The 26,642-nt window shown below is 55.0% G+C and overlaps 1 protein-coding gene across 1 annotated transcript; it reads left to right on the top strand.

Moving 5' to 3' along the window:
- Positions 1 to 6,435: 6,435 nt before the first annotated feature.
- On the top strand, positions 6,436 to 19,581 carry LOC119111418 (myelin expression factor 2). Its single transcript, XM_037235230.1, has 11 exons — positions 6,436 to 6,733; positions 9,045 to 9,185; positions 9,471 to 9,559; positions 9,898 to 10,097; positions 10,392 to 10,727; positions 10,988 to 11,181; positions 11,424 to 11,554; positions 12,038 to 12,181; positions 12,599 to 12,629; positions 12,813 to 13,059; positions 19,364 to 19,581. Exons 1-11 carry the CDS (start codon positions 6,690 to 6,692, stop codon positions 19,553 to 19,555), a joined length of 1,749 nt encoding a protein of 582 aa, XP_037091125.1. The 5' UTR covers positions 6,436 to 6,689; the 3' UTR covers positions 19,556 to 19,581.
- Positions 19,582 to 26,642: the final 7,061 nt, after the last annotated feature.

Raw genomic sequence — 26,642 nt, forward strand, 5'->3', positions numbered from 1 at the left:
TGACGCCGCGAGGCCCTTGGAGACTGCAACGCCGAGCCTTTGTCTGCTTTCTGCTGGGCATGCTGAATGCGCACATGCTTAAAACTATTTTCTGTAACTTTCCAGTTATGGATTCTAAAGAAATTGTGTTTTTCTCCATGCTTACAAGGCTTGGACATGTAAATAGCAATTTTGGACCCCGTTTCGATCTACACTGGCGTTCACTCTAAAGGCCGTAAATATTTTTGTAAAACCACGGGAAATTTCGGCAACGCCCCTGACCGCTACCGTAGTTAACTAGATGCAGGTTGCAGACATTTTATTTCTGGAGGACTTCATTGCAGTTGCTTCTAGATACACGAGACATTGCACCTTCTGGTAGCATTTGAATCACCTTCCAGACAAAAAAAAAATCAACAGAGAACAGAAGAAAATTGATCTGGAAAAATTGCCAAATTTGATGGCTTATTCTGGGGGTGATTTTTGGTGATTGGATTACCTGCTGTCTTTCCACCAGCGAAACCTCTTGCTAACGGCGATGCCCCTCTCTTACTGTGACCGATTGCGTCCCTGGCCACAGTCCAGGCCAGCGAAGCCAATGGCGAGGGTTTCTTTATCCATACGATCCACGTATATTTAAGCTCTTGAAAAATTTAAAAGCGAAGAAATTGCGAAAAAGCGGATTGCCAAGAAAATTGATCCGGAAAAATTGCCAAATTTGATGGCCTATTCTGGGGGTGATTTTTGGTGATTGGATTACCTGCTGTCTTTCCACCAGCGAAACCTCTTGCTAACGGCGATGCCCCTCTCTTACTGTGACCGATTGCGTTCCTGGCCACAGTCCAGGCCAGCGAAGCCAATGGCGAGGGTTTCTTTATCCATACGATCCACGTATATTTAAGCTCTTGAAAAATTTATAAGCGAATAGATACCTTTCGTCGAACGTTATCTGTTGTGAAATCTATAACCAATGAAAAAACAGCTATGTAAGGACAAAAAGTACGCCAGCAAAGCGAGACAATGGTTAAGAACGTGAGTGTATATACTTAGTAGCCCTCTCTGAGCAAAGGAAAATTACCGAAGAACAATATACTGAATTACTGTTCATGGGCGATCAAGAGTGCCCAGGCAGATTAACAGGAAGAGGCAGGTAGGGGTAAGGGGTCCTCCGCAAATGAGATCAAAGAGAATGAACGCTAGTTGAAAGTAGAGCGCCCCTGAGCATCGCGTGGCCCGATGCCTTCACTTCTTTGAGTCCCAGCAGCAGCACAAGGCCCTCCGAGCAAGTGGAAAGAACCCAACACAAATGTGAAAGGCCCCCGAACAGCTGAATGCACCCTGGCATATGGGGCCCTGGAAAATGCATATAAAGCCTTTCGAGCGAGTGGAGAGAATTCGCGGAGCGTCGCTGATCGACCAAGAGTGTCCAAGCATGTTAGCAGACAGTCCCCCAACAGCAGCGTAGGGCACTACGAGAAAATGAAAATAGATCAAGGACAACGTGGAAGGGTCCTTGGCTATGGGATTGATCCAGCAGATGGAGATTAGGGCCCCGCCAGCGGCGTAACGTAGCTGGACAACATCATGAGCTGCAAAATGTCCCCAACCGCCACCCTCTCAATCAGCGAAAAACTAACTTTGTCTGCTCAAGGGCACTTCACTTTCGCTTGTGACTATCCTTGTCGTCTAGAGGACCAAAGATCTTTGCGCAGAAACTGCGCTCGTTCTGACAGTCATGGCCCCTTGAGAGCCTATGGGTCCCCCTTGGGGCACAAGGAGCATGGTTCCGTGTCCCCTTGCCCTTCTGGGCACGCCAATGGTCCGAGCAGTTTAATGGATGGGGCCCTGACAAGACCATAGGTTCATCCATTCAAATAAGACGCATCCAGGGCACAATATGGAAAACCCAGAAATGATCGAATGTGCCCGATCAAGTGGAGCACCCACAGCGCATAGGGCCCTCTAGTTAGGTCATAAACACCCACGGCACAATGTGAAGGGCCTCAAGCGATCCAGTTTACCCGAGAAAGTTAACAGATCGGACCTCCACAAAAGCGTGGGGCCCTTCATTTAAGTAGGAAGCCCGTAATCCGTGAAGTCCGTAAAGACGTAATGCAGATGGTCCCCGAACGGTCGGATGTGCCTGAGCGGGCTATCAGAAAGGGCCAAACAAAAGTGTATGGCCCTCCATTTCAAATAAGAATTACCCAAGACCCAGTGTGGAGGACACCCGAAAAATCTAGCATACCCTAGGAGGTTAACATAAAGGACTCCGAAGAGAGCACAGGGTCCTCCATTCAAAGAAGAAATACGACACAACGCGGGGGGCCCCCGAAGCAATCAAGTGGGCCGCAATAGGTTAACAGGTAGGGCCCCCGACAAGAGTGCGTGCCACTGGGGCTTTACGAAGCACTCAGCTGCTGAGGCTTCATGTCATCGCCTGTCTCTCACCTTGGCAGGAAGGGCGAGCCAAGAGCGTAGGCCCTCCATTCAAACGAGATGTGCTAAAAAAAACACACACACACAGTGTGGATAGCCCCACTAAGATCGAGTGTACTCAAGGAGGCTATCAGATGGCCCCCGACAGGAGCGTAAGGTCCTGCATTTAAAAACCAAAACCCAATTTGCAGGGTCCGCGAACAATCCCGTGTGTCGGAAAAGGTTATTTTGGAGGCACCCGAAAGATCGAGCGAGCCCAAGCAGGCTAACACATGGGTCTCCGACAAGAGCGAAGTGCCCGAAGAAAGCGACAGAGAATTGGGAGCACCCTTTACCCATCCAGAGAGCCCATGGGCATATCGTTGGTGTGTCGGTAGGTTAGCCGAGACTAACGTGATAGGTCCCTGAACAACCGAGAATACCCCAGCATGTCAACACGTGGGATCCTCTGGCTCTAGCGTTTAGGGCTTTTCGGGCGAATGGAAAGAATTCGTAGAAGGTCCCCGATTGACAAAGAGTGCCCCGACACGCTAGCAGGAAGGGCTCCAGCAACAATGCAGGGCTCTCCGAGCAATCGCAAAGAAATCAGCGGCAACGTAGAAAGCTCCTTAACGATCGGATTGACTATGGAAGTGGACACACAGAACCCCGGAAACAGCGCAGGGTCTCTGGACAGTGTGATGAGCCTTAAAGCATCCCATGCAGCACCCTTGTCAGTCAGCGAAAAATCATCTTTGTCTATTCGTGGCCCTTTACTTTCGCTTGCGACTGTTACTGGTCGCCTGGAAGCCCTGCACGTCCAATATTGTTCCGTTCTGTGTGAAAGCTGCATCTGTTCGGCCGGCTGTTGGCCCCTTCGGAGCCTGTGGGCCCCTTCAGGGCCCAAGAGCGGCCATGGCCCCGGGGACCATGCCCCCCGCCTCTGCATTTGCCCCTGGCTGCCAATTGTGGGCCCCAGGAAGGTCCCGGCTTTGGAAACAGGACCTAAGCCGCCACGGGGCAGACGGTTCGAAATTCGTAGTCGCGGACCGACTGGCAGGACCTCACAGCCCCCCCCCCCCTCCCCCCATGAACCCCCAACCGGCGCCAGAGGCCCTCTGGTGGACGTTTGCGGCCCGGGGCCCCTTGAAACAGCCTCTAGCCAACTTTTCGGGCCCCCTGGTCGTACCCTTAGCCGTCAGTTCCGAGGAGCCCCAAGGGCCCGTCTGGACAAAACAGGAGATATGTGTGCGCCCGGCGTCTCCCCCCCCCCCCCTCCCTTCCCCGACTTGTCTCCCCCCGCTTTTAACTTATGATGGACCTTTCTCAGGTCTGAAAGTAGTTCACCCCCAAATAAGAAACGCCCAAGTAAGTTTAGGCCTAGAAATGATCGATCTCCGATCAGGAAAGGCCCATAGTAAACCCGAGAAGTTTTCTTCCAGGCCCTTTCAGGTCTGGAAACGGTAATTACAGACTCAAAAAGGTCCTTAACAATCAGGGGACCATCCATTCTAGGCTGAGAAAGTAAGCATTTCATGTGCCTGATAGGTACCTCTTATCAGGCTGGTGAAAACGTGCCTCCGTGCGACGATACATCGGAAGCGGCTGTCGCACCTGACGATGCTCCATGACCATCGGGCACGCACCTTTACGCTTAAGTCTGATCAGATTTTGAGTGAACTCGTCCTCAGGCACCGCGGCAAGCGAATATCAGTGTTCTGGCGGCATTTGTGTGGCAATGTCACCGACGTCAAAGCGTAGCGCGGTCTCTTCGGGGCTCGCCATGTCCGACTGGGAGCAAAACTGTCGTGGCTGTTGCTTAGCATTTACAGGTGTGCAGGCTCGGAAGTTCAGTTTTTTATTTTAGTTCTCCTGATCAGGTCCGTGAAATGTTTTCAAACGTGCATTGTAAACGCCAGATAGCGATGACGTTAGCTGATATGGCCATATCGCCATTTGACAACTGGTAAGAGTCGACAGACGTTTTCGACCTAAGCGAACAGGTTTTAACCGTACCTTGTAAACTCTGAAGTTTGGTAAGCGATAGCGTGCTATCATATGGTGTGTTTTGTTTTCTGTTCTATTCTCGACCAATATGAAAAGTTTGTAGAGGATAGCGCCGTTTATGCAGCGGTGGGATGCTTGATCTGAACGCATCCAAGGTCCGCGATAATTAGCTCGAAGAACATCGGCAAATGTTTCACCTACATACAGCAATGGCCGATGCCGCGCCCCAGGGGAAAGTTGGCTCATTTGGATCCCGTGGTGCCGGCTTAGAGTCCCGGAAAAAATGAATAGTTTTCCTAGCGGTCTTCTGGCTGGTGATCGGGGAGCCAACCTGGCACGGGGCAGCTGTCCCGTCGCCTCGCACAGCATGAAGAAGGTTCCTCCGATTGGTCTCGTGTGGAGAAATGACCGCAGGCAAAATCATCCGTTTCACTGGAACTACACTCTTAAGTTGCCGGTTCAGGGTGGAAGGAGCAAGCTGTGGCTCACATATAGGTAGTGAGGTCAAAGCCACCGGTGCACACCATTCGGGTAACTTTTTATAGATAAATAGAACATGCAAAATGTGACTGAACTGGACGGATTCCTGAAGTACGAGCCTACGCTAAGCAGTGCCTGGCTGTGTGAACCCTGGCCGCCCGACCATCCGATCGAAAAGCTTCAGCTAAACGGCCGAACTTTATCGCAGAAGTTTGACGGTCGTAATGTTCGGCTCAGTCCACCCAGCTGATCTTGGGCGACCAGACTGACCCCGACCACAGGCCTTCCCAGTCGGGGGGAAATAGTGAGCACTGAAGCAACTCGAATGTTTTATCTGACCACCCTGGCGCCGGTGAGTTGAGACAGGCACTGTAACTCATTGAGATGCAATGGCGGTCAGGCGCTTTACGACCGAATACATAGCCCGACTGAAATATATGGCTGAGCGGTTTGGGAGCCCTTCATAAAGTCTTTGCCTCCATCCCCAATTCGGATACGCCGCCCCTGTTGCCAGGCAGACTCTCTAGGCGTGAACAGGAACTACAGCATGATTTTAAAATGGAATTTAATCGTGCTCTGTGAGTGAACCAGTGCGCGTTTGAAAACAACGTACATGTGAATAAAGAAAGTGGAATTAAGTCTTAGGAAATGTGGTTTTAATATCAATTTTTGAGCCGATTCTTTCCATGCGTGGCTATAGTGTTAATGCCCTGGATGATTGGGAAGTGGAGGGGGGGGGAGGGGGGGGGGGGGCAGGCACCCACGCATCAGCCGTTCCTGCGCCTGTGCTAAACCATAATTTGCAATTATACCGGAGCAAAACGTCATGCTGCCAAATCCCCCTCCCACTAGCTACGCTTCGGCAATGCTCCATGGAAACCCCTCTCCGTTCATACACGTTACATGCGTCGCGCACGTTGCGGATGGTCATCTATATAACGCTACGGCCGCGGGGGCGATCAAGGGGCGCACTTGCTTTAGAGCCAGGATTTTTGTTTTTTCATCATGAATGGATTCCGGCAGAATGTCAAAAGCGGCGCAATGTGATTTTTCCCACTGAGCTCTCCTTAAAGAAAATCCTGGCTGCGCCCCTAGCCACGATAATGTACGAAGGACCCAAGAAGTGGCCAGACCGGCCCCCTATCGGTTGAATTCAGCTGGACTGATTGTCACGGTTCCCATTGGTTGGTGTGCATTGCGCTTCAACACTTTTAACCAATCAGCCCACTTAGCTCGGTGATTGGTTACAACGCTGGAGATGATAGTGATGGATCACAAAACTAGTGGCTGTTACTTGGTCTTGTCGCACAGGGACAGAAAAGCTGTCGTACGGAATGATGAAGAAAACAAAACGTTCAACAATCCTTGGACTGATTATCCTTCTGTAAAAATATGTTTTTTTGCAGTCAAAAGTAACAGGTTGAGGAACTAACTCCGCTGAAGTGTTAAAAATGCTGCGTTAGTACAACGCAATGACGCCATTTTAAAACGTTGGTCGACAAATGCGACGCCGGTGTTCTTGGTCCAAGCGGAAGCACACGCGACGCTATTCGAACTCGGTCCTTCGTGCTCGGTCGATTTGCTTGGTGGTTGTGGCTCGCGCAATTTCGGTTTTTAGAGACGAATTCAGTGGGACCAAAGCAGCTGAAGTGCATCCCACGTGAAAAATATAGCCACTACGCTTCGAAAGATTCACTCTACGGGTACCGGACACTTGTTTCGTCTTATCTGCATGTCACTGACATCGGGACGCTGATTACCCGCATTTTTGGAATCGTGTCACAACCGGCGTTTTTGAGGCAGCAATGATATCATACAACCATCTCAACATGAATGGTCGAAGAGACAGGTGAGAGAGCTGCTACATAGTGAACAATTGTGAAGTGTAGTGACCCTGACCTGTTTTGTTACCAATGTAGGGAACGGTCCCATTTACAAGATTGTTTAATAGTTAGCGATATTTCAATCAAAGGTGTAGCTGCATACTTAACCGGTCTAGAGCGAATAAAATGTGGATACTGTCTGCATTTTTACTGGCTTCAGATGCATTAGGCTGGTCTGTTAAATTTGATGGATGACAGGTGCTTTGGCATTTTTGTTCAGGTCCTAAATGGAACAAACAGGTTCACTTTGGAGTGTCCAATCTGATGACTGGGTGAGGGGAGTGTTGGCTTCCATGGGTTTGATGGGGAACCAGATCCATCCAAATAACATTTTGTTATGCAGTGGTATTGTGTTCTGAGCATAGGCATCACATTTTGAAGATGTGTAACTGAATCCAGTTTGCAAACCATCCAATTTCATTATCATTGCAATTGCCAGACATTTAATGATGCACATAGCTTATTTTTCATCACACCAAGTCATGTGATAATGATGTATGATGTTTTCTGTTACCTTTATACCCAGCCAGGTTGCTCAAGTGATACACAAAGTTATAGACCAGATTCCAACTGATGCACAATGCTTGTAAAGGTGCAAACATGTTGATGCAGGTCATAATAAATCATAATCATTCTTTAATCATTTTCTTTTCAAATTTGACAAATTCACTTTAATATCAGCTCATTGATTTGATTCCATATTCCATGCAACTTTTGATATGCTTGGTGTTGTAAGTTTTTGAGTGAAAATATTGTACAGAAATTGGTCATAGTTTAGAATTGATGGCAGTTTCATACATTGGTTGGTTTGGGTTTTGCACTCAAGTTTTCAAGATGGTATCAAGCTTTCCACATCCTCCACATTTATAGTGCTGACCGCATATATACAGCATAATACCTACACAACAGTGATATTGCATGATGACATGCTATTAGAGGAAAAGAAAACTCTGCTGACTGGCTATTTGGGTGAATCTGGCATGTGAATAAATGCACTTGCAGATATGTGCACAGTTAACCACCACAGACCTGGGAAACCAGAGGTCTCCCTTCCTGCCAGGGTGAGAGGCAGGCAATGTCATAAAGCCATAGCTGCAGAGTGCATTTTGAAGTCCCAGTGATGACAAGACTTGTGCACAGCCTGTAGATGCATCTATCTCAGCACTTCTGCAACATTTCTTCCATGGTCTCCTAGGCTGCCTTAGAACCAGGGATTTCTTAACGTCTCAAGTCTAAGCAAAACAGACAGGTGTCCACTTTATTATAGGTTCTATCCTCACTACCCAAAGTAAAGAGAATGCAGTGACCTGGCTCCTGGTCTGCTTCTGTAACATTGGTGACTCCAGCTGGGGAGACACCAGTGCTTCTAGTGGCATCTTATTTGCTGTCTTGAGTCTGTGTGCACAGACTAGCGATGGGCTTTTTGCTATATACTTTGGAAACATTTTATGGCTGATTATGGTATGGCTGATTGTCTTTGCAAAGACCATAGCCTGGCTATTCAGGTGAATTTGGCATGCAAATGCTTGCTGTCCTTAGTGAACTGTGAATTTGGCATAACTTGCTACTCCAGCAAGTATACCAGCTGGCAGAAAATCTTTTTGTCATGCCCATTGTCCAGGTGGAATTAAGGATTTTGTTGTGCAACACAAAGCTTTTACACATGCTCCTGCCAGCCTGCCCAGCTGCAAGTTGACTATCTGTAGTGATGCATACACCAAATATGGTTTTGGGGACCAGGGCCCACAAGATGTGACAGTTTTGGAACTAGATGTCCAGCACTGTACCTAATGAACATTAAGATGGCAAGATAATATCTGTCTGGTCCCAAGCTCAGGTCCAAATGAATTAATCATTTTCATTGGCAGGATGGCAGAGTGACATCTGTCTAGTTCTAAGCTGATATGTCCAGCTAGATTAATCACTTATGTTATTGTTGAAGAGAAGGTGATTGCATTCATTCATCATATCATCTGTGATGTGATGGTGTGTGCCATCGCTCGCGACTCTCACACCCGGTGTCGTCTGACGCGCCGCATGGCAGTGTGTGCCATCGCTCGCGACTCTCACACCCGGTGTCGTCTGACACGCTGCATGGCGGTGTGTGCCATCGCCCGCGACTCTCACACCCGGTGTCGTCTGACGCGCCGCATGGCAGTGTGTGCCATCGCTCGCGACTCTCACACCCGGTGTCGTCTGACACGCCGCACAGCGCAGTGGTGCCCAACACACTCAGCTTGTGGCTGGCCGGTGGCTGACCACGTGCGCTGCCGCCAGGTCACCGATGCGCGGTGACCGCAACATGGACCCGAGCCGGATGCGCGGTGACCGGGAGCGGCCGCCGCGGCGCTTCCCGGACGAGCGGGACCGGGACCGGCCCGGGCCGCCCCGCGACCGGCCCGCCGCTGGCTCCGCCAGGTACGCGCCGCGGCCCACACGTCACCGGGCGGACGCGGCACCGGCCGGCCTGGAGAGAACTGGGGGTTAATGGTTGTGTATTTGTGGTGGCTGATGCTTAACTTGGAAGATGTGTCCAGCGTTTGGTGGATGTAGCACAATGAAGTCATTGTTTTGTTTGTTTTTGTTTCTGCTTCGGCGAAAACAGGAATGATGTGTGAATGACAGATTTGTCCATTGTAGCATGCTGTAGATTGATGTGTATGTTGCCTTGTTAGTTGGCTTTACATAATACCTCTACTGCAGGCGTGGCCGACCTGAGCGTCGCGTCTATGTCTCCAACATTCCATTTGACTACAAATGGCAGGAACTCAAAGACCTTTTCCGTCACGAGGGTAAGATTTATTGATACTGCTTGGTTGTGTGGTCTCCCATTGTGAGCTGGTGCTGCCTGTGCTTTATCATTTATGATAACTGGCCAAGTGCTGATATCGTTTTGCAATCCATCTATATGCATTATCTCTTCCAGAAAAGCTTGTCCATCATCTGTCCGACTTGCAACCTTTGTTTGGGGTTTGCACAGGTGGTGCTCCAGTTAGGACAAGTTAATGGCGACATCAACCTGTTCATTAACCAAGTTCATGGCGACATCAAGTTTGCTTCGCCAATAAAGCATGACGTCGTATCGGCGACCTTTGCGTGCCGCTGTTCACGAGCGCGCCGTGTGCCGCAGTCGGCGAGGTCTCCTTCGTGGAGGTGTTCGCCGACGACACGGGCAAGTCGCGCGGCTGCGGCATCATCGAGTTCGAGTCGGACGACTTAGTGGACCTGGCGCTGGAGAAGATGCACCGCTACGACCTGCACGGCCGCAAGCTCGTCGTCAAGGAGGTGGGGTTTGGCGGCCAGCCGGGCCAGTCGACTGGCGCCTCGGCGGTGAGCAGGCTCGGGACGGCGCGGCCGCTGCTCGGCGGGGGACGCGGCGGCTGTGGTGCGGTCTCGGTGTGTCCTATGGGCTGGGGTAGCTTGGTGCACGTGGTTTCGCCTCCTCACCTGCAGATCCCTGTGCGCACCTGGGCATGTCGGTTGCTCTCTCGATGACCCGTAAGCCCCGGCCCGTGAGTCCGAGGTCATGTGCGGGTGCTGTGGTGGCGTCTGCGCCCCGGCTGCGGCCGGTGCTCGGCCGCAGCGCGACACGGGCCGCCGGCTGACGGCCGCCGCTGCCGGCAGGACTTCGGCGTGGAGCGGGACCGGTACGGCCGGATCATGCGCGACGGCGTGCCGCACGGCGAGATCGGCGTGGGCGGCGGCGGTCACGGCGGCCCGCCGCGCGGCGACATGGCCGGCCGCGATGGCCGCCGCGGCGGCTACATGGGCGACGGCGGCGGCCCCGGGCCCGGCCCGGCCGGGCCGCCCGGTCTGCCCGGACCGCCCGGACCACCCGGGCCGCCCGGACCGCCCGGGCCACCAGAGGCCAAGTACACCAACACGTACGGCCTCAACGTCAGCTTCCTGGAGAGCCTCGGCATCGAGAGTCCACTGGTCAACCGCGTCTTTGTGGCCAACGTGAGTTCGGGATGGCCGTTTCAGCGCCATTCTGCTATGTCAAATAATCCATTGATTTGGTTAAACACTTATCAGCACAGCTGACTGTTTTGAAAAGCCAGCATTTGTAGGCGTTGCATGCGGCGTAAGGGCGATATAAGGGCCCTATTGATAGCGCGCGAAGAGCTGTGCACGGAAGACGCCGTGTTGTCATGCAGCCACAGTGCTGTGTTGTTGAAAGTTGTGTGATGTCCATTGATTTTTGTTTGGTTTCATTACAGCTGATCTACAAGGTGGACGAGAAGCAGCTGAAGGAGGTGTTCAGTCTGGCGGGCAAGGTCGTCTCGGTGTCGATCAACAAGGACCGGGAGGGCAACAGCAAGGGCCACGGCGTGGTGGAGTTCGACCACCCGGTGGAGGCCGTGCAGGCCATCTCCATGCTGAACAACCAGATGTACATGGACAGGGTCATCAGGTCAGATGCAGCCCGCAATTCTCCGACAATAGCCCTGCTATGATAACCCATGCCATGCCATCAGCTATCACGGATGTGTCGTGTGGTTCGTGTCTACAGCGAGTGCCTTTGAATGCGCTCTCGGCCGTGCGGTGGTGACGACCCGGCCGTGCGTGCCGGGGGCCGTGTCTGGAACGTGCCGCTGCCGCCGCCTTCAGCCCGCCGCTAGTGGCAGTCCCTTGACCGGTCGGCCGCCGTTGCAGCGTGCGCATGGACCGCGTGACGGACCGCAAGGAGCGTGACTCGGGCCCGGTGCTGCCGCCCGGCCTGAAGGGCCTCGGCCTCGGGCTCGGCTCCAACGGCAAACCGTTGGCCGATGTCGCCTCCAAGCTCGGTACGTGCGGGCTTCCAGTGATCATAGCAGTCGGAGCACCCTAAACCCCCAGTGATTGACGGAGCCTGGTATGCGTCTTGCTGTTGTAGCCCTGTTGTGGCCGCTCCCGGTCCCGCAGTTAGCTGGGGGGAGGGGCTGGCGCCGATCGACTGCGAAGCGCGTGCGTGGTTTATGCCACGCAAAATGACCCTTTGATGTTCGGCGCTTCCTCCACACCCCAATCGACAATCATGTCATTTTGCGCCGGCGCGAGGTGTCGCGCTGCCACCACCGAGTGCGACGGTGCGAGTGGTCTTGGGTTCGGTTAGGAGATTTGATCGAGCCTTGCCTAGCCTTGCCTTGCCTTCGAGCCTTGCGGGTTGTGACACGTGGTCACAAACCGCCCACTGATGAGGCCGCGTCCGCTGTGTGCTGCCGGCGTGTGTCCTTGTGTGTCCGAAGATGTCCGTACTCCGCCCACTGACGTCACGTTCGCTCTGCCAGCGGAGTCTCCGCCGACGGCGGCCGCGGCACCGGCCGCCGGCGTGGCTGCTGCGCAGCTGGGCGGGCTGACGGCCAACCTGGCGGGAGCCAACGGTGCTGCCGCGCTCGGCCTGATGGGCGCCGCGCCTGGCGCCGCCGCCGCAGGTCAGTCGGGCGCAGCTACGCGCCGCTGGACCGCCATCACCAATGTCCGGTCATGGGCAATGCACGCGCGCTGTGCTTCTACGAGGCATGATATGGGACCAGGGACGCAGGGGACCAGCAGCGACGTCAGCAATGCCGTCCGTGTTGAAAGTGACGCTTGGCGGGGCCCTCTCCAGGCCAGGCCTTGACGTCAGTGGACCGGGCGAAGGTCGTCAGGGGCGCCGGAGTCACGTGTATATGTGTGTGCGTGTGTGTTGTGTAGAATTTGACGCGATGTGATGAGGTGCGTTCCGGGTGCACGCAGCAGACACGTCTGCGCCTGCGCTCGTGACTGTCGGCGCCTGGGTGACACGTGATCTGCCGTCACCGGCCCGGCGCGTGCCGAGCCAGCGTCTGACGGCCGCTGTCCGACCGCAGGGTTCCCGGTGGGCGTCCCGGGCGTGGGCGTGTCGGCGGGCGGCGCCGGCGTCGGTCTGGGCGCGCTGGGCCAGCTGGGTGCGGCGGGTGGCCTCTCGACGCTGGCCGGCGCGGGCGCGCTCACCTCGCTGGCCGGCGCTGGCGGCCTCGGCCAGCTGTCATCACCGGCGCTCGCTCAGCTGGGCGGCGGGCTGCCGTCTGGCGGCGGCGGCAGCGGCGGCGGCGGTGGTTTCGGCGGTCTGAGCGGCCTGCGCGGCGACGGCTTGGGCGGCGGCCTGGACGAGTCGCGCCTGGGCGGCCGCGGCGGCCTCGACCAAGGTCGGCCCGGCGTCGAGCCCGGGCGTGTTGGTCGCGGCTCGTACGGCGGCGGCGGAGGAGGCGGGTACGGCGCGTCTATGAACTCCGGCGCGGACTACAACGGCTCCGCCAGGTCCTTCTCCGACTCCATCATCGTCAGCAACGTGAGTAGCAGATCGGCAGCCGCCGCGGTCTCGCATTGCTGCCGTGGTCTGACTGAGACAGGCCCCAACTCCGTCGCATGATGTCCTTCTTTGGTAATTACTGCGGAAGTGCTTGGTGCGCGCCGGGTCATGACCCTGACTTTCCGGTGTTCGAGAAGGATTTCGGACATTCTGCGGCATCGCCTTCGTGCAACGAACCTTCATTCGTGTCCAGAGGCGATGTGTCTTCAAGGGAAGCCGGTATCCATTCCAAGTTTGTAGGTTCGAAGGTCCGCATTTTCGCTCCGTAAGCCTACGTGACGCTGAATCGAAAACGGCTCAGTGGGGCGTGAGCGACCAAACGGCGTCCAAATGTGTCGCATTTGCCCGTTTCAGCGTTCGGGCTAGCAGGATGCGCCACTGTCATTTAAACTGGATGAGCGTCAAGTGTCGCGTGCTGACTTGTTTCGTGACACGAGCTTCCATCCCACGGTTGACGATCTGCTGTCCTGTAGCAGGATGGGTTTCGATCTGACGTCTCGACAAACTTCTGTTCCCCATCATGACGGGTTGTATGTCCCGTCACGCACAGGTTTCCATCATACGGTTCGACAAGCTTCGTATCTTTGTTATCGCGGTACGATCGCGAGCTTCTCTTCCCTATCGCGGCGTGCTTCAGCCGGTAGTGTAGGAAGCTCCAGCATGGCCGCACTGCCAGCCTTTGCCTATTGATCCTCTCCCGAGGCTGGGTCGTCTCTTCCGTGTCTGTCCAAGCAGCAGCTGTCGGGGCCCGAACGAAGAGGTGCTGTATGGGTTACGCAGACCTGAGACGCTTTCCACTGACATCAGGGGCGGATGCCGCAGCCCCGTGGCCCGTCTCGTCCTGGCGGCAGCGTCAAAAGCCTTTGGAAACACTGTGAGGTATAACTACAACCACGCGGTGTCGTTGCTGTGCCCAATATCAGCCGATCGTTTCCGCAATCCGCCCGAAAATTTTGTGTTTTCGGGACTTCGTCAGATGGTACGAAACCCCGTGAGGTATTGGAGTGGTCCAACTTTACGCTACCAGCCATGCTTCATCCGGCGTTGGTCTGTCACAATCACACCAATCAAAGTGCTATTACCTGCGCTTTCTGTATATAACCCAACCCAAATACAAAATGTACGTTTTGGAGAGCGGGCTGGATGTGTTTTACCAGGTGTCCATGATCATAATAACCTTGCAGGGCGTTTTTATGTTGTCTGTGTCCTAATTGTACCGTCTGTCGGTTTAATTCATCACAGTCTTTGTCCTCCACTTGCATGGTCTGTCGGTGGACGAAAATCCTGGGAAGTTATGATCTGGAGTTATTTTGTGTGAGAGTTCTGGAAACATTATTTCAAACCGCCATTGGTGGCGTCGCTGGCGTTCTGCTGGACGCGGTTCACTTGGCAACCGCCGACGGGTTTTGTTTGAGATATCCCGAAATATCCTCATAATTCCGATCGCATGCTCGTGGTTCCAGTTGCATAGGCGTTGCCAATCCATACACGCGTCACTAACAGGTGGCCGCGGAGACATGAGTCGTCTTAACCGGAGTCAATGTTAGACAACTGATTGAAAATATACTGTCAATACCGGAATCTTACTGGGATGTGGTGCTTTAGGGCGTCGAGGAAAAGCGGGATGGATGAACAAGCAGCCTGACTGCCCTTGCCTTTACCAATGATTAGATAAAAGTATGAAATCGGTATCGGTAAAAGGTAAAATCGGTAAATGATAACATCGGAATGTGCCTCCTTCGCAAAAGGAGCTGGGAAATATTGTTTACAACAAGTGAATGTCATTACTTCAGCGTTGCTTGCATTGCAGGACTACTTTATGCCCCAAAACAAGCCTAACATGAAAGGGCCCAATTGCGTCATTGCACTAATAGAAAATCAGAGCGTACTGGTGGCAAAAAAACGCCTAAAGCTCCTGGTTTTTCAGCATTGTGAATTTGGGGTTCTTCTGCTGATATGACTGATCTTTCGTATACCAGAAGGTGCGAGTTAAGCGACGTTATCACACAAACATCGGTTATATTGTCCAGGAGCATAGGAGTTTGTCCAGGATTGGAGGGGCCCTGAAAGGCATTTTGAACCACTCCTTGCCATTCACAGCCATAAGCTCGACACTAGATTTCCCTTTTTTGGTGGGCGGGGGGGGGGGGTTGACCTCGAAACCCTCCACTGCCATAGCACGATACTTCCCGCAGCCTATTATATTGCCGCATGTGCAAAGCTGGAGCAAAACGAACGAATTTTGCAGCCACTTGGGTTAAAGACAATACGAACGCCATTACTTAGTGTTGATACACAGGTGAGGTATTGAGCGGTGCATCAATTAGTAGCACATTCATATCGGGTAAGCGGTCTTTATGCTCGCTAAATTACGGCTCTTTCAGCGGTCATTCACCACTTCGAAACTGTAGGTTAAAGGGGATGTCCAGCATTTGAAGGTATTGAGGGAAGCATTATATGTAACGAAATAAGCTCACTTATAGGTTTTGATATGTCCTTTAAGTGGAAGACCTCCTTTATACAACACATATTCGTTGTTTACTAAATATGCACCCTAACATGTTATTGCTTATGTCATCGTACCTTGCACATCATTGATTGAGAGCCAACTGACTGCCCATATTCCGGAAATCATGCTCACGAACGCCAGGTATGAGTGATCCGACAGTTTGTTTTTTCCTGACCGTGAAAGACGTATGGCCAACGGAACGGCAATAAATGTTATTATAGCGTCATGGATGTCTGTGTACTCTCAAAATAGTCTCCGCTAAATAATGCACACATCTTCGCTCCGAGAAGCTAAAAAACTAGAAGGGTTAGGTCTCAAGAAGGGCGGGGTTTGCGAGCTATACTGAATGCTATTCGAGATGGCTATTTCAGTTCAAAACTCCACACGGATGTGGAACGCTCCCTGTAAGGAGAGAGAGATGGCAGCTGGGGTAGTGCTGTGGCAGTCCTGGGTAGGGAGATAGTAGCTGTGGTAGTGCCGTGACAGTCCTGGGTAGAGAGATAGCAGCTGGGGTAGTGCTGTGGCAGTCCTCGGTAGCAGCTGGGGTAGTGCTGTGGCATTCCTGGGTGACCGACACTGAGCATTACGTTGCACGAAGGGCCCGAGCTACGTATGTGCGGCTCCCCGGCCGGAGCAGCCAAACGTGGCGTCGCTGAGACCGGCTCACCGCTGACGGTCGGGGCACACTGCTGAGAACAGGCACTGCAAGGGAGCAAGATAAGGCGGTGCATATTGGTTATGGCGTGGATGTCATAGCAGACGGATGTCTGACCTTGCCCGTGTGTTTAAATGCTCACTGACAATCGATCGTGACGGTGTGTCTTTGTACTTGTTGTCATAGATCTCTGGTACGGTGGCGTACATCCTTTCCGACAGGCTCAAAGCACATGACACGGGCCGACCTTCGCTTTCGCAAACTGAGCCCACTGCACCTCCCGTCCCTCCTGACAGGCTCCGCCCACTGGGCCGCTGTTGACAGGCCCCGTCCACTGGACCACTGTTGGCAGGCCCGCCCACCGGGCAACTGTCGACAGACCCCGTCCACTGTGCCACTGGTGACACCCCGTCCACTGGGCCACTGTTGACACGTTCGGCCAGGTCACATCGCTATGCTCATTGACCCACCTAGTGGCAGGTTACCAAATTCGCAGGTGGTCAGCTACATCCAATAAGTTAAGAATTGTAAATATATGAGCAGTATCATCACACGGTGACTTCAGTTACCGATAAGTGACCATGATGTCCAAGCACTTGACCACAGTCGCATGAAATAGAGGGTTTTTGAGGCTAAACACATCAATCAGGTACCTACCCGTTCACCACTATAAACAGCGAACGATGCTTTCGCGAGAGGAAGGACAATATGTAAAAATCAATGGTCCTGCAAACCTCTAGGGTGCTGATGACCGAAATGCCTGACAAGATAGTCCTCCGAGGACTGTGTCCACTACAGCGACAGCCATGTTCCCGAAGACAAACGGAAGGAGAATTCTGGGTGGCTGCAGAGGCACAGACAAGGCAAACATCGTCAGCACATCATCAGGTGTCGAGTCGCTCATACATTTGCAAAGGTTCGCATTTTACAGGCGGGAAATTCATCTGTTTGTTTTGCCACATGCGTGAAATGTGTGTTCCCAGGTTTTCCCAGAAAATGCACGAAACCGTTGGTGGTGAGCAGCATTCACGCAGCGCTGTCTCTTGCTTGCTGATCGGGCCGTTTTAGATTGCCGTCGTAGATACTTGTCACCTTTTGATATTGACCGGACTCTTGTTTTGTTCAACTCACGTCGACTTACCAGCTCAAAAGGCTGACCGACTGCTGGGGCTCATCTGCAGCACGCGGCTGCTGTGACGACCACACAGGACATCAACAAATAACGTATCCATGACCTGCAGCCAACTGTCACTGTCAACGTCCCCGCCAGTGAGGATGTTGGCAGTGGCGATTACTTCCGCGGTGACTTGATGACTTTCCTCCCTCCATCTGGATAGGAAGGAGGATCGTACAAAGGAAGGAGATTTTGGAACAAAGATCCTCAGAAATTGCCAAGGAATAAATTGTTCCCCGGTAAGTTTTGGCGTTTAATAACGTGTTTACGTTACGCTCTTTTTCGAACAGGCATTCATTCTTATCTGGACAGGGCAGCGACTGCTACAACTTACTTGTCTGGAAAATGGCCGGCAAAAGTATCTGTTGTCTGTGTTGGATCTTCAGCCTTCCAGGAAAACGGTCTCCACGTGAACATTGGTCATAGCGCGCTTTCGACTTACTCCGAAATTCCTTGTACATATTGAACCTCGTCCCACCCAGTACGGTGAAGTGTTTTGTGTAAAAATGGTGTAGCGTTGTTCTCTTTCCTTCCGCGGTCGTAGTTTTTCTCATGCGCCAGCCGCCGCCCTCCAACACCTGACCGCGGGCACCGCGGGCCGAGCCGGTGCGAGCCGCGCCACTGCAACAGTCCATATTCTCCACATCAAGTCTCTGTAATCGATTTTGATCGCCAATCGCGGAGAGAAAGATAGCAGAGGGTGACAGATCGGGGACGTGCCAGTCAGTGACGTTGAACGATGCCGCTCGCCAAGGAAAATGTATGATTTACCCTGGCGAATGCTCATTGCCGATCCACGTGAATGGTGCCTGCCTCTGTGCAATCCTGAATCAGGACTCACATGCTTGGAACGGTCAGTGAGGCTTTAGATGTAGGGCTGGCTGGGCAGACAACCGTTCCGCTATGACGGCAGGACGACAGGCGGCTAGTGCCATTACTTGTTTTCGTTCCGTACGCTGCGCTTCGTACGCACCCAAATATCATTTGGGTCCGGCCACCGACAAGCGATGATTGGCTAGAGTCGAGGAAGTTTACATGGGGTATCGTGCGACATAGCTGCTTCATGTACGCACCGATGACTCGGACGCTGGGGCCGTGTGGGCCGCAGGCTTCGTCTATTTCTTCACTGAGCAGCAGTCGTTCAGAAGCTCCCAGCCGCCGGGTAGAGGCTAGGACATTTGACGTGCGAAGACACTGTTTTGACATTTGAGGAACGAGATGATCGTGAAAGCCGCCCATATGTCTGCTGAAGGGAGGTCAAATGAATTGTTGGGCAGCTATGCTTGTTGTTTTCTATAAGAGTGACCTTTATATAAGAGTGTGATGTTAGCGGGTGTTAGAAGACTAAGTAAGTGAACGAATTAGCACGTTCTCCTTTGATTGCCCCGGCGGTGACAGGCTAAGCCAGCCAATTGCTCCTAATATTTCGTGTTAGTCACTGCTTCGAATACTGACCGGGCCTGAGAAAATCACTGATCGGCCGACCATGGTCACGTTCCCTTCACTGGTCAACCCACGACATTCGGCTCTGCCTCTGATTCCGCTCTCTGACAACGTCCGACACGCCTGACCGGGGGCGCCGTTCGCTCGGCACTGGCTGATGTACTCCCTGCACTTCGGTCAGTTACCCGTATTCGTGCACGGTGGGAAGGCATACTGCTGTCAGATGTTTGGATAACACTGGAAGTCCACTGGTCCGTGTCTGAGATCCAAAGAGTACCGTCCGACGCGCCATCGTGTCTTCCCGATTGCGTCGCATGACCGTCACTGTGTTCGACTCGACCTTGCTCCGCTCTCTCCGGCTGCCGCGACTTCTGCGGAAGGCGACTCCTCCGCTCGCCTCCGTGGTCTCTAACCGCCCTCCCCAGGTGCCGAGCCGGGCGCGCGCCGGAGCGTGGCGCTGCCGCCGCTCTGACCGGGCCGCCCGTGTGTGTCTGTTCCACAGCTGGACCCGGGCTTCACGTGGCAGATGCTGCGCGACCAGTTCCGCGACATCGGCGAGGTGCGCTTCGCCGACATGAAGGGTAAGGGCGTGGGCGTGGTGCGCTTCTCGAGCCCTCACGAGGCGCAGCGCGCCATCAGCCTGATGGACGGCGCCCGCTGCGACGGCCGCATGCTGGACGTGCGCTCGTACTGAGCGGCGCCGGCGCCCGGCCGAGCGGAGTCACGCCGGCGGCGGGGCGCGGTCGGCGAACGCGGCCGGCCGGCGGGGCGGGGCTGACTGCGGACGCCGCCGCCTCCTCGGGCGGCGTGTCGGGCTCGGTCCCTGACCTCGGGACACGCTCTCGGCGCTGTACAAAGGCTCGGTCGGCGGCGCGGCGAGCCTGGTTCGGACAGAGCCGGCGGGTCTGCGCCGCAGCCGGCGGCTGCCGTCTTGGCAGCGCCGCTCGGTCTGTGTGTATGTGTTTGGTCATCGTGGTTCGGGCTGTTCAGTAACCGGAGTCAGGAGAGCCGGGTGTGCCAGCGGCGGCGGCAGACGACGGCCGCCAGAGACTGGCCGGCCGTCAGGGCCGCCGCCTCACCGCTTGCTGAGCTTGGCCGGCCGCTCCGTTCATTCATCAATGCCTGTCCCGCCCATTTAGCGCTGCAACACTGAAATAAACACCTGTAACGCCGTCCATGTGTGTGTGAGGTCTGAGGTGGTGCCTGGCTGGAAGGCCCGGAGGGGATGTGGACTCGGCGACTCTGTTGGTTGCCATTGGAGTGTAAGGCGGGCAGTTTCAGGCTGTGGTCGTCTGCCGGCAAGATCTCATTCCGTTCCTGACTCAAATAACCCTGCGCGAAGCGACGACGAACGACACAGCAATCCTCTGGTTTCACTGTTGCTACGTGAATACTGACGTTATTTTATTGGTCGTGAGCACTGAATGCCACCGCACGCTCACTGTCCACTCAGTCAGCTACCGCCGTTGGAATAAGCTGAGCGACTGATGAATGGTGCAACGTCTGTGTGATAAGTGAGCGGTCGTCTCCATAGCAGATAAGTAGGATGGAGCATTTTCTTGGAAGGTTTACTGTCGTTATTGGGGTCCACTCTAGCTGCATGGAAAATCAACTCCACAAATGCTGACTGGGCTTATTACGATGGGAAGCCTCTGATTGGTCTTGGCGGGGCTGAGAATGGCATTTGGATGCCGTGGAAGTCTGCTTGTGGACGGCGTCTCAAATACAGCATTTACGAAGCAGTATGCGCTCCCTGAGAAAAGCTTTGCGCTCTCGACTAACTCACGCAGGTCACCTACGCCCCGACCGCACATCCGTGCAGCGCGCTGCTCGGTGACCGCGCTGTGGTGCATGGTGTGAAGACGCGACGGCTGAGCTCCGATGCCACCGATGCCCGCCGCTCGGTCGGCGTTGTTGTCGCCGCCCCAGAACGGATGACTCGTCGTTTTGTGACCTCTGCGCGGTCGGGGAACGACCCACGGCGGCGGATTCATACCGCAGACTGCCGATAGGAACGAGACGGTCACTGTGCGGTGCGACTCGCCTCTGCCGTGTATCGTTGGGCTTGTGGCATACTGCTACGGAATATCTGCTTCGAGACGTCCGGGGATGGCTGGGCGCAGCGGCTGGGGCCTCCCGGTTCCCTGAGCACTCCCGTCGTGTCCAACAAGATGTGACCTGGACCTTACTGGTGGCCGCATTGGCAGTGTGACTAAAGTTATACGTGATACTCCGCCGCCTGATTCCGACAAGACCACTGACGGTGACGCCACGACATCGTCTGCACGGGCGGTCGGAAATATCACATTTTGGGCGGCAATCATCGAGAAGCGCTTCGAACCAGTCGAACAGGTTTACTGCCTCACATTCATGTCCTCATAAAAGCAATTGACCCTCCGGTTGATCTACTGAGCCCGCTAACCGTAATTCGAATCAACCAGGCGATGTCGACCCGAGCATGACGCGGTGGGTCGATGACGCTCACCAGACGCCGCGGTGGGCTGAGGCTATTCCCACTCCGGCTCAGACTTCTCGGGAGTGATCCTGGCCTCCGTACCGCTCCGCCACGCTATCGGTCGCGCCAATGTACCGGGCCCGAGTGTCCTGCGATGCTGCTGAGTAGCGCGGTCACCGCACGACTGGTGCACGACAGCTGTCTCCGGATTGTACAAGCCAAGCAGTCTTGTTCCCTAAAGTCCAAATAACCTACCAACCAACCAAACCGATCAGGACTAGGCGCGTCAAATACCATCCCTACCGCTTGCCTGTGTGAACAGACTGGTGGTTTGTAACGGTTGGTGTTGTGTTGGTGGACAATCTTTCTACCTACATATGAGGGCACATGCGATTTTTCAAGTGACTTGTAACATTTAGTATAATAACACGTGAGTCTTTCATAAAATGCAGATTTAAAGGGAACGGAACAACGCAGTGCCAGGAGCCGCCACGACGGCGTGACGTCACGGTCGACCGACTGCCGGGGTAGCAGTGCCGTCGCGCCGAGTCACTCTGGGCGGGCGATCTGGGTGGCTGTCAGTCAGTGGTTCAGACGTCACGCCGTGCGCGACGTCAGGAGCCGGATTCCTCCAGCTGGCGGGTGTCGGGTACCGGACTCCGCCAGCTGGCGGGTGTCGGGAACCGGACTCCGCCAGCTGACAGGTGTCAGGAACCGGACTCCGCCAGCTGGCGGGTGTCGGGAACCGGACTCCGCCAACTGGCAGGTGTCAAACAGAGCAGTTTTTGGAGTGGGCTCTAGATACGCGTCGTCCGCCTGTGCCCAACTGGGCTGTTGGGGTGCGTTCCGCACGTCCGGTGGCGCGTCAGCTGCTCCCGGACAGCATCTGCTACCGGATGCGCAGCCAATGAGCTGTCATGTTGGTGAGAACATGCCTTGTGACGGAAGGAAGATATTGTGCGGCTTCCAGCGCGGCAGGGGCCCAGGGTGACGGCGCTGGACGGTGCTGTGGGTCGTACTCTTGGGTCAAGTCTGCTTTCCCTGACGCGAAGGCCGTTCAGTGGGACGGAGTCGTTCCTCGCCTGCGGTGTCCGTCTTGCCTCCAACCTGTCAATTTGCTCGGCGTTCGGAACGACCGCCGTGTGGTGATGTTGCTGGGACGACCGGGTAGTGGTGCGGCCGTGTCTCCCCGGTCGCGCACCGGACAGCGTGGAGCTCGGCCGGTGCGGGCTCTGCGGCCACGAGGGGCGAGTCCCAGTCGTCGCGAGGCGGCGCTGTCTATGGCCGCCCTCGCGGGGCACGTGTCGTCGGACCCGGGGTCAGGCCGACGAGCAGGACTCTGTGAGATGCCGAAGAGAAGGAGTCCATGCGGAGGCGAGGAACAGGAGTCCACCTGCGGGCGGCATCGCTCCGGAAGCGCGCCAGCGCCGACAGCCGGCAAGAGCTCCTGGCGGCTCTGGTGACCGGTAAGGCATCGACGACCAGTACGGTGACGCCTGACCCGACTGGTGAGGCGCTGACGGCGGTGGCCGAGGGCGCGTCCGCTCTGCAATGGGCGTCTGGAAACGTCCCGTGTGTTGTGGGCTTCGGGTCAGCATCTGGGGTCGTGCAGTCTGGGGTCAGCCTGTCTGAGGTGCCCCTAGTGGGGTGTGGTATGCCGTCCCCGGCGAGCTCTCCCTGTCGACCCTCCCGATGCTCTGCTGTGTCGTTCATACGACACGGGCAGCCGGCCCCGCTTGCGCTCCTCTGGTGCAGTGTAGACCGCAGCAGCCACGTCAAACCTGCTCTGCTGCCGGCCTGTTCTGATATGCTTCCTACGTCCTGGCAAGGGCCGTTGTCATGTCAGCTCCAGTCCAGGCCACCTGTGTGACAGCTTTCGCTGCCCTCCCCTGCCTCGAAGAAAGCCGCGCATTCCGGAATGATCTTTGGGGATAAACCTTGTGTGTATTAAGTGGTTCCCTACAGACTGCAATGACATCTGCTTGCAGTGAATGAGTCGTTACAGGCAGGCATGAGACAGGTTTGACCGATTTCCCCTGCTTCGTGTACCAGCAAAGCGTGTCTCGGACGGTTTTCCCCGCGTGCAACTGGTCTTGGACGCATCGGTCAACTTCCATCTCAGTAGGATTGCATTGTCTCCATGTGAGCGAAACATTTGATCCGCAATTAAATGTTATATTTGTTGCAAGCGATCACAAAACACTTGCTTAAACGCATGCTTCGTTGATGCGTTCGACGTGCGCAGCCGTACAGGTGGACGTCTGTTTTGTCCAGCGTAGGTAAACCCATTATTTCGGAGACACCCCGTGACGACATTATTTCGGAGACACCCCGTGACGACATTATTTCGGAGACACCCCGTGACGACATTATTTCGGAGACACCCCGTGACGACATTATTTCGGAGACACCCCGTGACGACATTATTTCGGAGACACCCCGTGACGACATTATTTCGGAGACACCCCGTGACGACATTATTTCGGAGACACCCCGTGACGACATTATTTCGGAGACACCCCGTGACGACATTATTTCGGAGACGCCTTGTGACAACTCTGCAGGGATATACGGTCGGCCCGATGTGACATGGGGTGCATATATAGGGATTGAGAGACTACTGGAGACGGCTCCCTCCGCCGGCTGCGCGGCCGATGATCTGAGGTGTAATGTGACATGGGGTGCATGTATGGGGATTGAGAGACTTCTGGAGACGGCTCCCTCCGCCGGCTGCGCGGCCGATGATCTGAGGTGTGATGTGACATGGGGTGCGGATATAGGGATCGAGAGACTGCTGAAAACGGCTCCCTCCGCCGGCTGCGTGGCCGATGATCTGAGGTGTGATGTAACATGGAATGCGTATATAGGGATTGAGAGACTTCTGGAGACGGCTCCCTCCGCCGGCTGCGTGGCCGATGATCTGAGGTGTGAGCTGAACCTGAAGTTTTGGGGTGACGCGGGATGCCTTGTACACGACCTGATGATGCTGGGCGCTCTAGTAGGTGGGATATCATTGGTAAGCGCAGACGAGCATCTGTCCTCGTCTTCCTCGGTCAACGCTGTTCAGGCGTGACTGACCCCCGTCCCGCTGCCGGCTTCTTTTTGGCATAACATGTATTGAATTATCCATTGCTGTACTGTCTGTAAAAATCTGATACCGACGTCTTTTATAGCATTGATGGGCCGTGACATATTAATACCTTACAATACACTATAACCAAAATGTATAAGTGTGTGGAAAATTAATGCATACAGTTGGCAAACGTATCGAATTGATTGGGCTTAAAACCAACAAGTTTTGCATTTTCGTCTTTTCTAGAACGAGCGGACGGTTTTGATATGTAAAAAAAGCAGCTTTTCTGTCCCAGGAGATTTTGAGAAACGGAGGAAGTTCCTGTTTGACGCTTTGCATTGGGCCGCGGCGCTATGAATTGTCTCAATGGAGTCACCAGTACCGCCTGTCCGCCTCGAGAGGCTCGCGCTAAGGTCAAATTGCAGATTATCATAGCGGAAAATAGATAAGGTGTGTCGCCCGTCTTGTTACATATTCAAGTCGAAAGCCTTTCAGTTACTTCCAATCCCTGTGCGCCGTGAGTAAGTTTGTAATCTGAGCGGCAGGCAACAGGTGCCCGGGCTCTGAACCTGTGACGAGAGACCACCGCGAGGCTTGACTTTTCGAAGCGACGTGCCCTCCGGGTGAAGCACGGGGGCTCCTCGACAGGAGCCGTTCACGTTTTCTGATAAACTCAGCGGCCCATGTGCTGCTGGCCGTCGCCCCCCGTTCTCGGACATACCCACCAGGTGTTGGAACGTCGTCTGTTCGCTCATCGTTTTCGTCGTCGTGGCCGACCGCGTCCCGCCGTTGGCTCGTCCGGCTCGTCCGGCCCCGTCAACTGTGGTGGCGGCGCGGTCAGTGGGCGGCGCCCCGTCTTCGTCGGCGCCGAGAGGCGGCCCGCCAGAGCTCTGGGCTGCGACTGCTCCCTCCCGTCCGTCGCCAGCACCGGTAAGCAGCGCAGTTCGCGACCGCTCCGGCCTGTAGCACGCCGTCTGTGTGTTTGAGGTGCGGGGTCACGCGCAGCGCCCGAGATCGTCGCGGCCCATGGAGTGGGTGTCTGCGCCTACGTGGGCATCCGCTTTGATCTCCGAACAGCTGAGGCAGGCCCTCGCGGTTGATTTGATGGTGCTTTGATGGCGCGTGTTTACGCCGACGTGTGAGGATGCGAAGCGGCCAGGAATGTTCTCATCCTCCGTTTCGGCGTCGCTGGTCCAATTCATCGAATGAAAATATCGACTCGAGTCTGATTCCTGAACCATGCCCGCGACCAGCCCCATGAACTATCTCTATGTCAGACACACCATCTCTGCTACATGTGCACTCCATCTCTCCTATGCTGGCCCTTGTTCAGTAAATATTTCAGCAGCATGCATAGTCAACACCTCCGCAGCTAGACAATCAACCTCCGCGCTGCCTGATGTCCGGCGACTTGAATACGGGGAACATCTATCTCGTGCTTGTATCTTGTATGTATGTACGTATCTTGTATGTATCGTTATTTATAACCATGAACGTATTCTGCATCAGAAAATACGTGGCCACGGCGTCGTGCCTTTCAGTTGCCACCCAATCAGTCTTAGGATGATGACACCTCGCCCACCACCCACCCTTCCCGAATATATCCACTAACGAAATGGCCCGGGCGCTGGGCCTAATTTGACGGCCAGTCGGCGACGGGGCGCGATTTCCGCGATCGACCACACACACACACGCCAGCCGGATCGGATCCATACGCCTTGCTGCTGGCGGTGCCGGGCCAGGCGGGGGTCGCCGGAGCCCGGCCGGTCACGAGGCCCTGACAACTCCGCCGACGCCGGCCGACGCGGCCCGCTTCCGGTGGCTGGTCCGCTCGGCAGGCGAGGACCAGGTGGCCCAGCACTGCCGCGGGTGCAGTAACATACCCCCCATCTCACCCGGAGAGGCGTTTCTTCCGTTCCCGGGGTCCAACGACGGCGCTGGGCTCGCCTCCGTGTGTACTGGGGAGGTTTGGTGGTCTCGCACGCGGCCGCATGTGACACAGGCCGTGCTGTAGCGCTGGTCGCACGTGACGCTGGCCTGTTGTGACGCTGTCCGTGGTTGCAGCGGGGCACCAGCGACTGCCGACGGTCGGCTGGCGGACCGGCAGCGGATATCAGCCTGGGCCGCAGCGTCACGGCCGGCTAGTGGGGCGGACCGCCAACGGAACGGGTCCGGGCTCCCGCCGCCACGCGCCGTCTGGAGCCGGGGCGGCGGGCGCAGGACCACCGGGTCCAGACTCCCCGCCGGCACGCG

The sequence above is a fragment of the Pollicipes pollicipes genome, unplaced genomic scaffold (assembly GCF_011947565.3).
Source record: "Pollicipes pollicipes isolate AB1234 unplaced genomic scaffold, Ppol_2.1 Scaffold_7261;HRSCAF=8764_pilon_pilon_pilon, whole genome shotgun sequence".
Taxonomy (NCBI): Eukaryota; Metazoa; Arthropoda; class Thecostraca; order Pollicipedomorpha; family Pollicipedidae; genus Pollicipes; species Pollicipes pollicipes.

What these genes read in the sequence shown, in the direction of transcription:
- LOC119111418 (XM_037235230.1), top strand. Translation starts at nt 6,690, where the DNA reads ATGATATCATACAACCATCTCAACATGAATGGTCGAAGAGACAG. An exon ending in CGATGTCGCCTCCAAGCTCG is followed by an intron (nt 11,555 to 12,037) that starts GTACGTGCGGGC and finishes TCGCTCTGCCAG; the next exon opens with CGGAGTCTCCGCCGACGGCG. An exon ending in GGCGTCCCGGGCGTGGGCGT is followed by an intron (nt 12,630 to 12,812) that starts GTCGGCGGGCGG and finishes CGGCGGCGGCAG; the next exon opens with CGGCGGCGGCGGTGGTTTCG.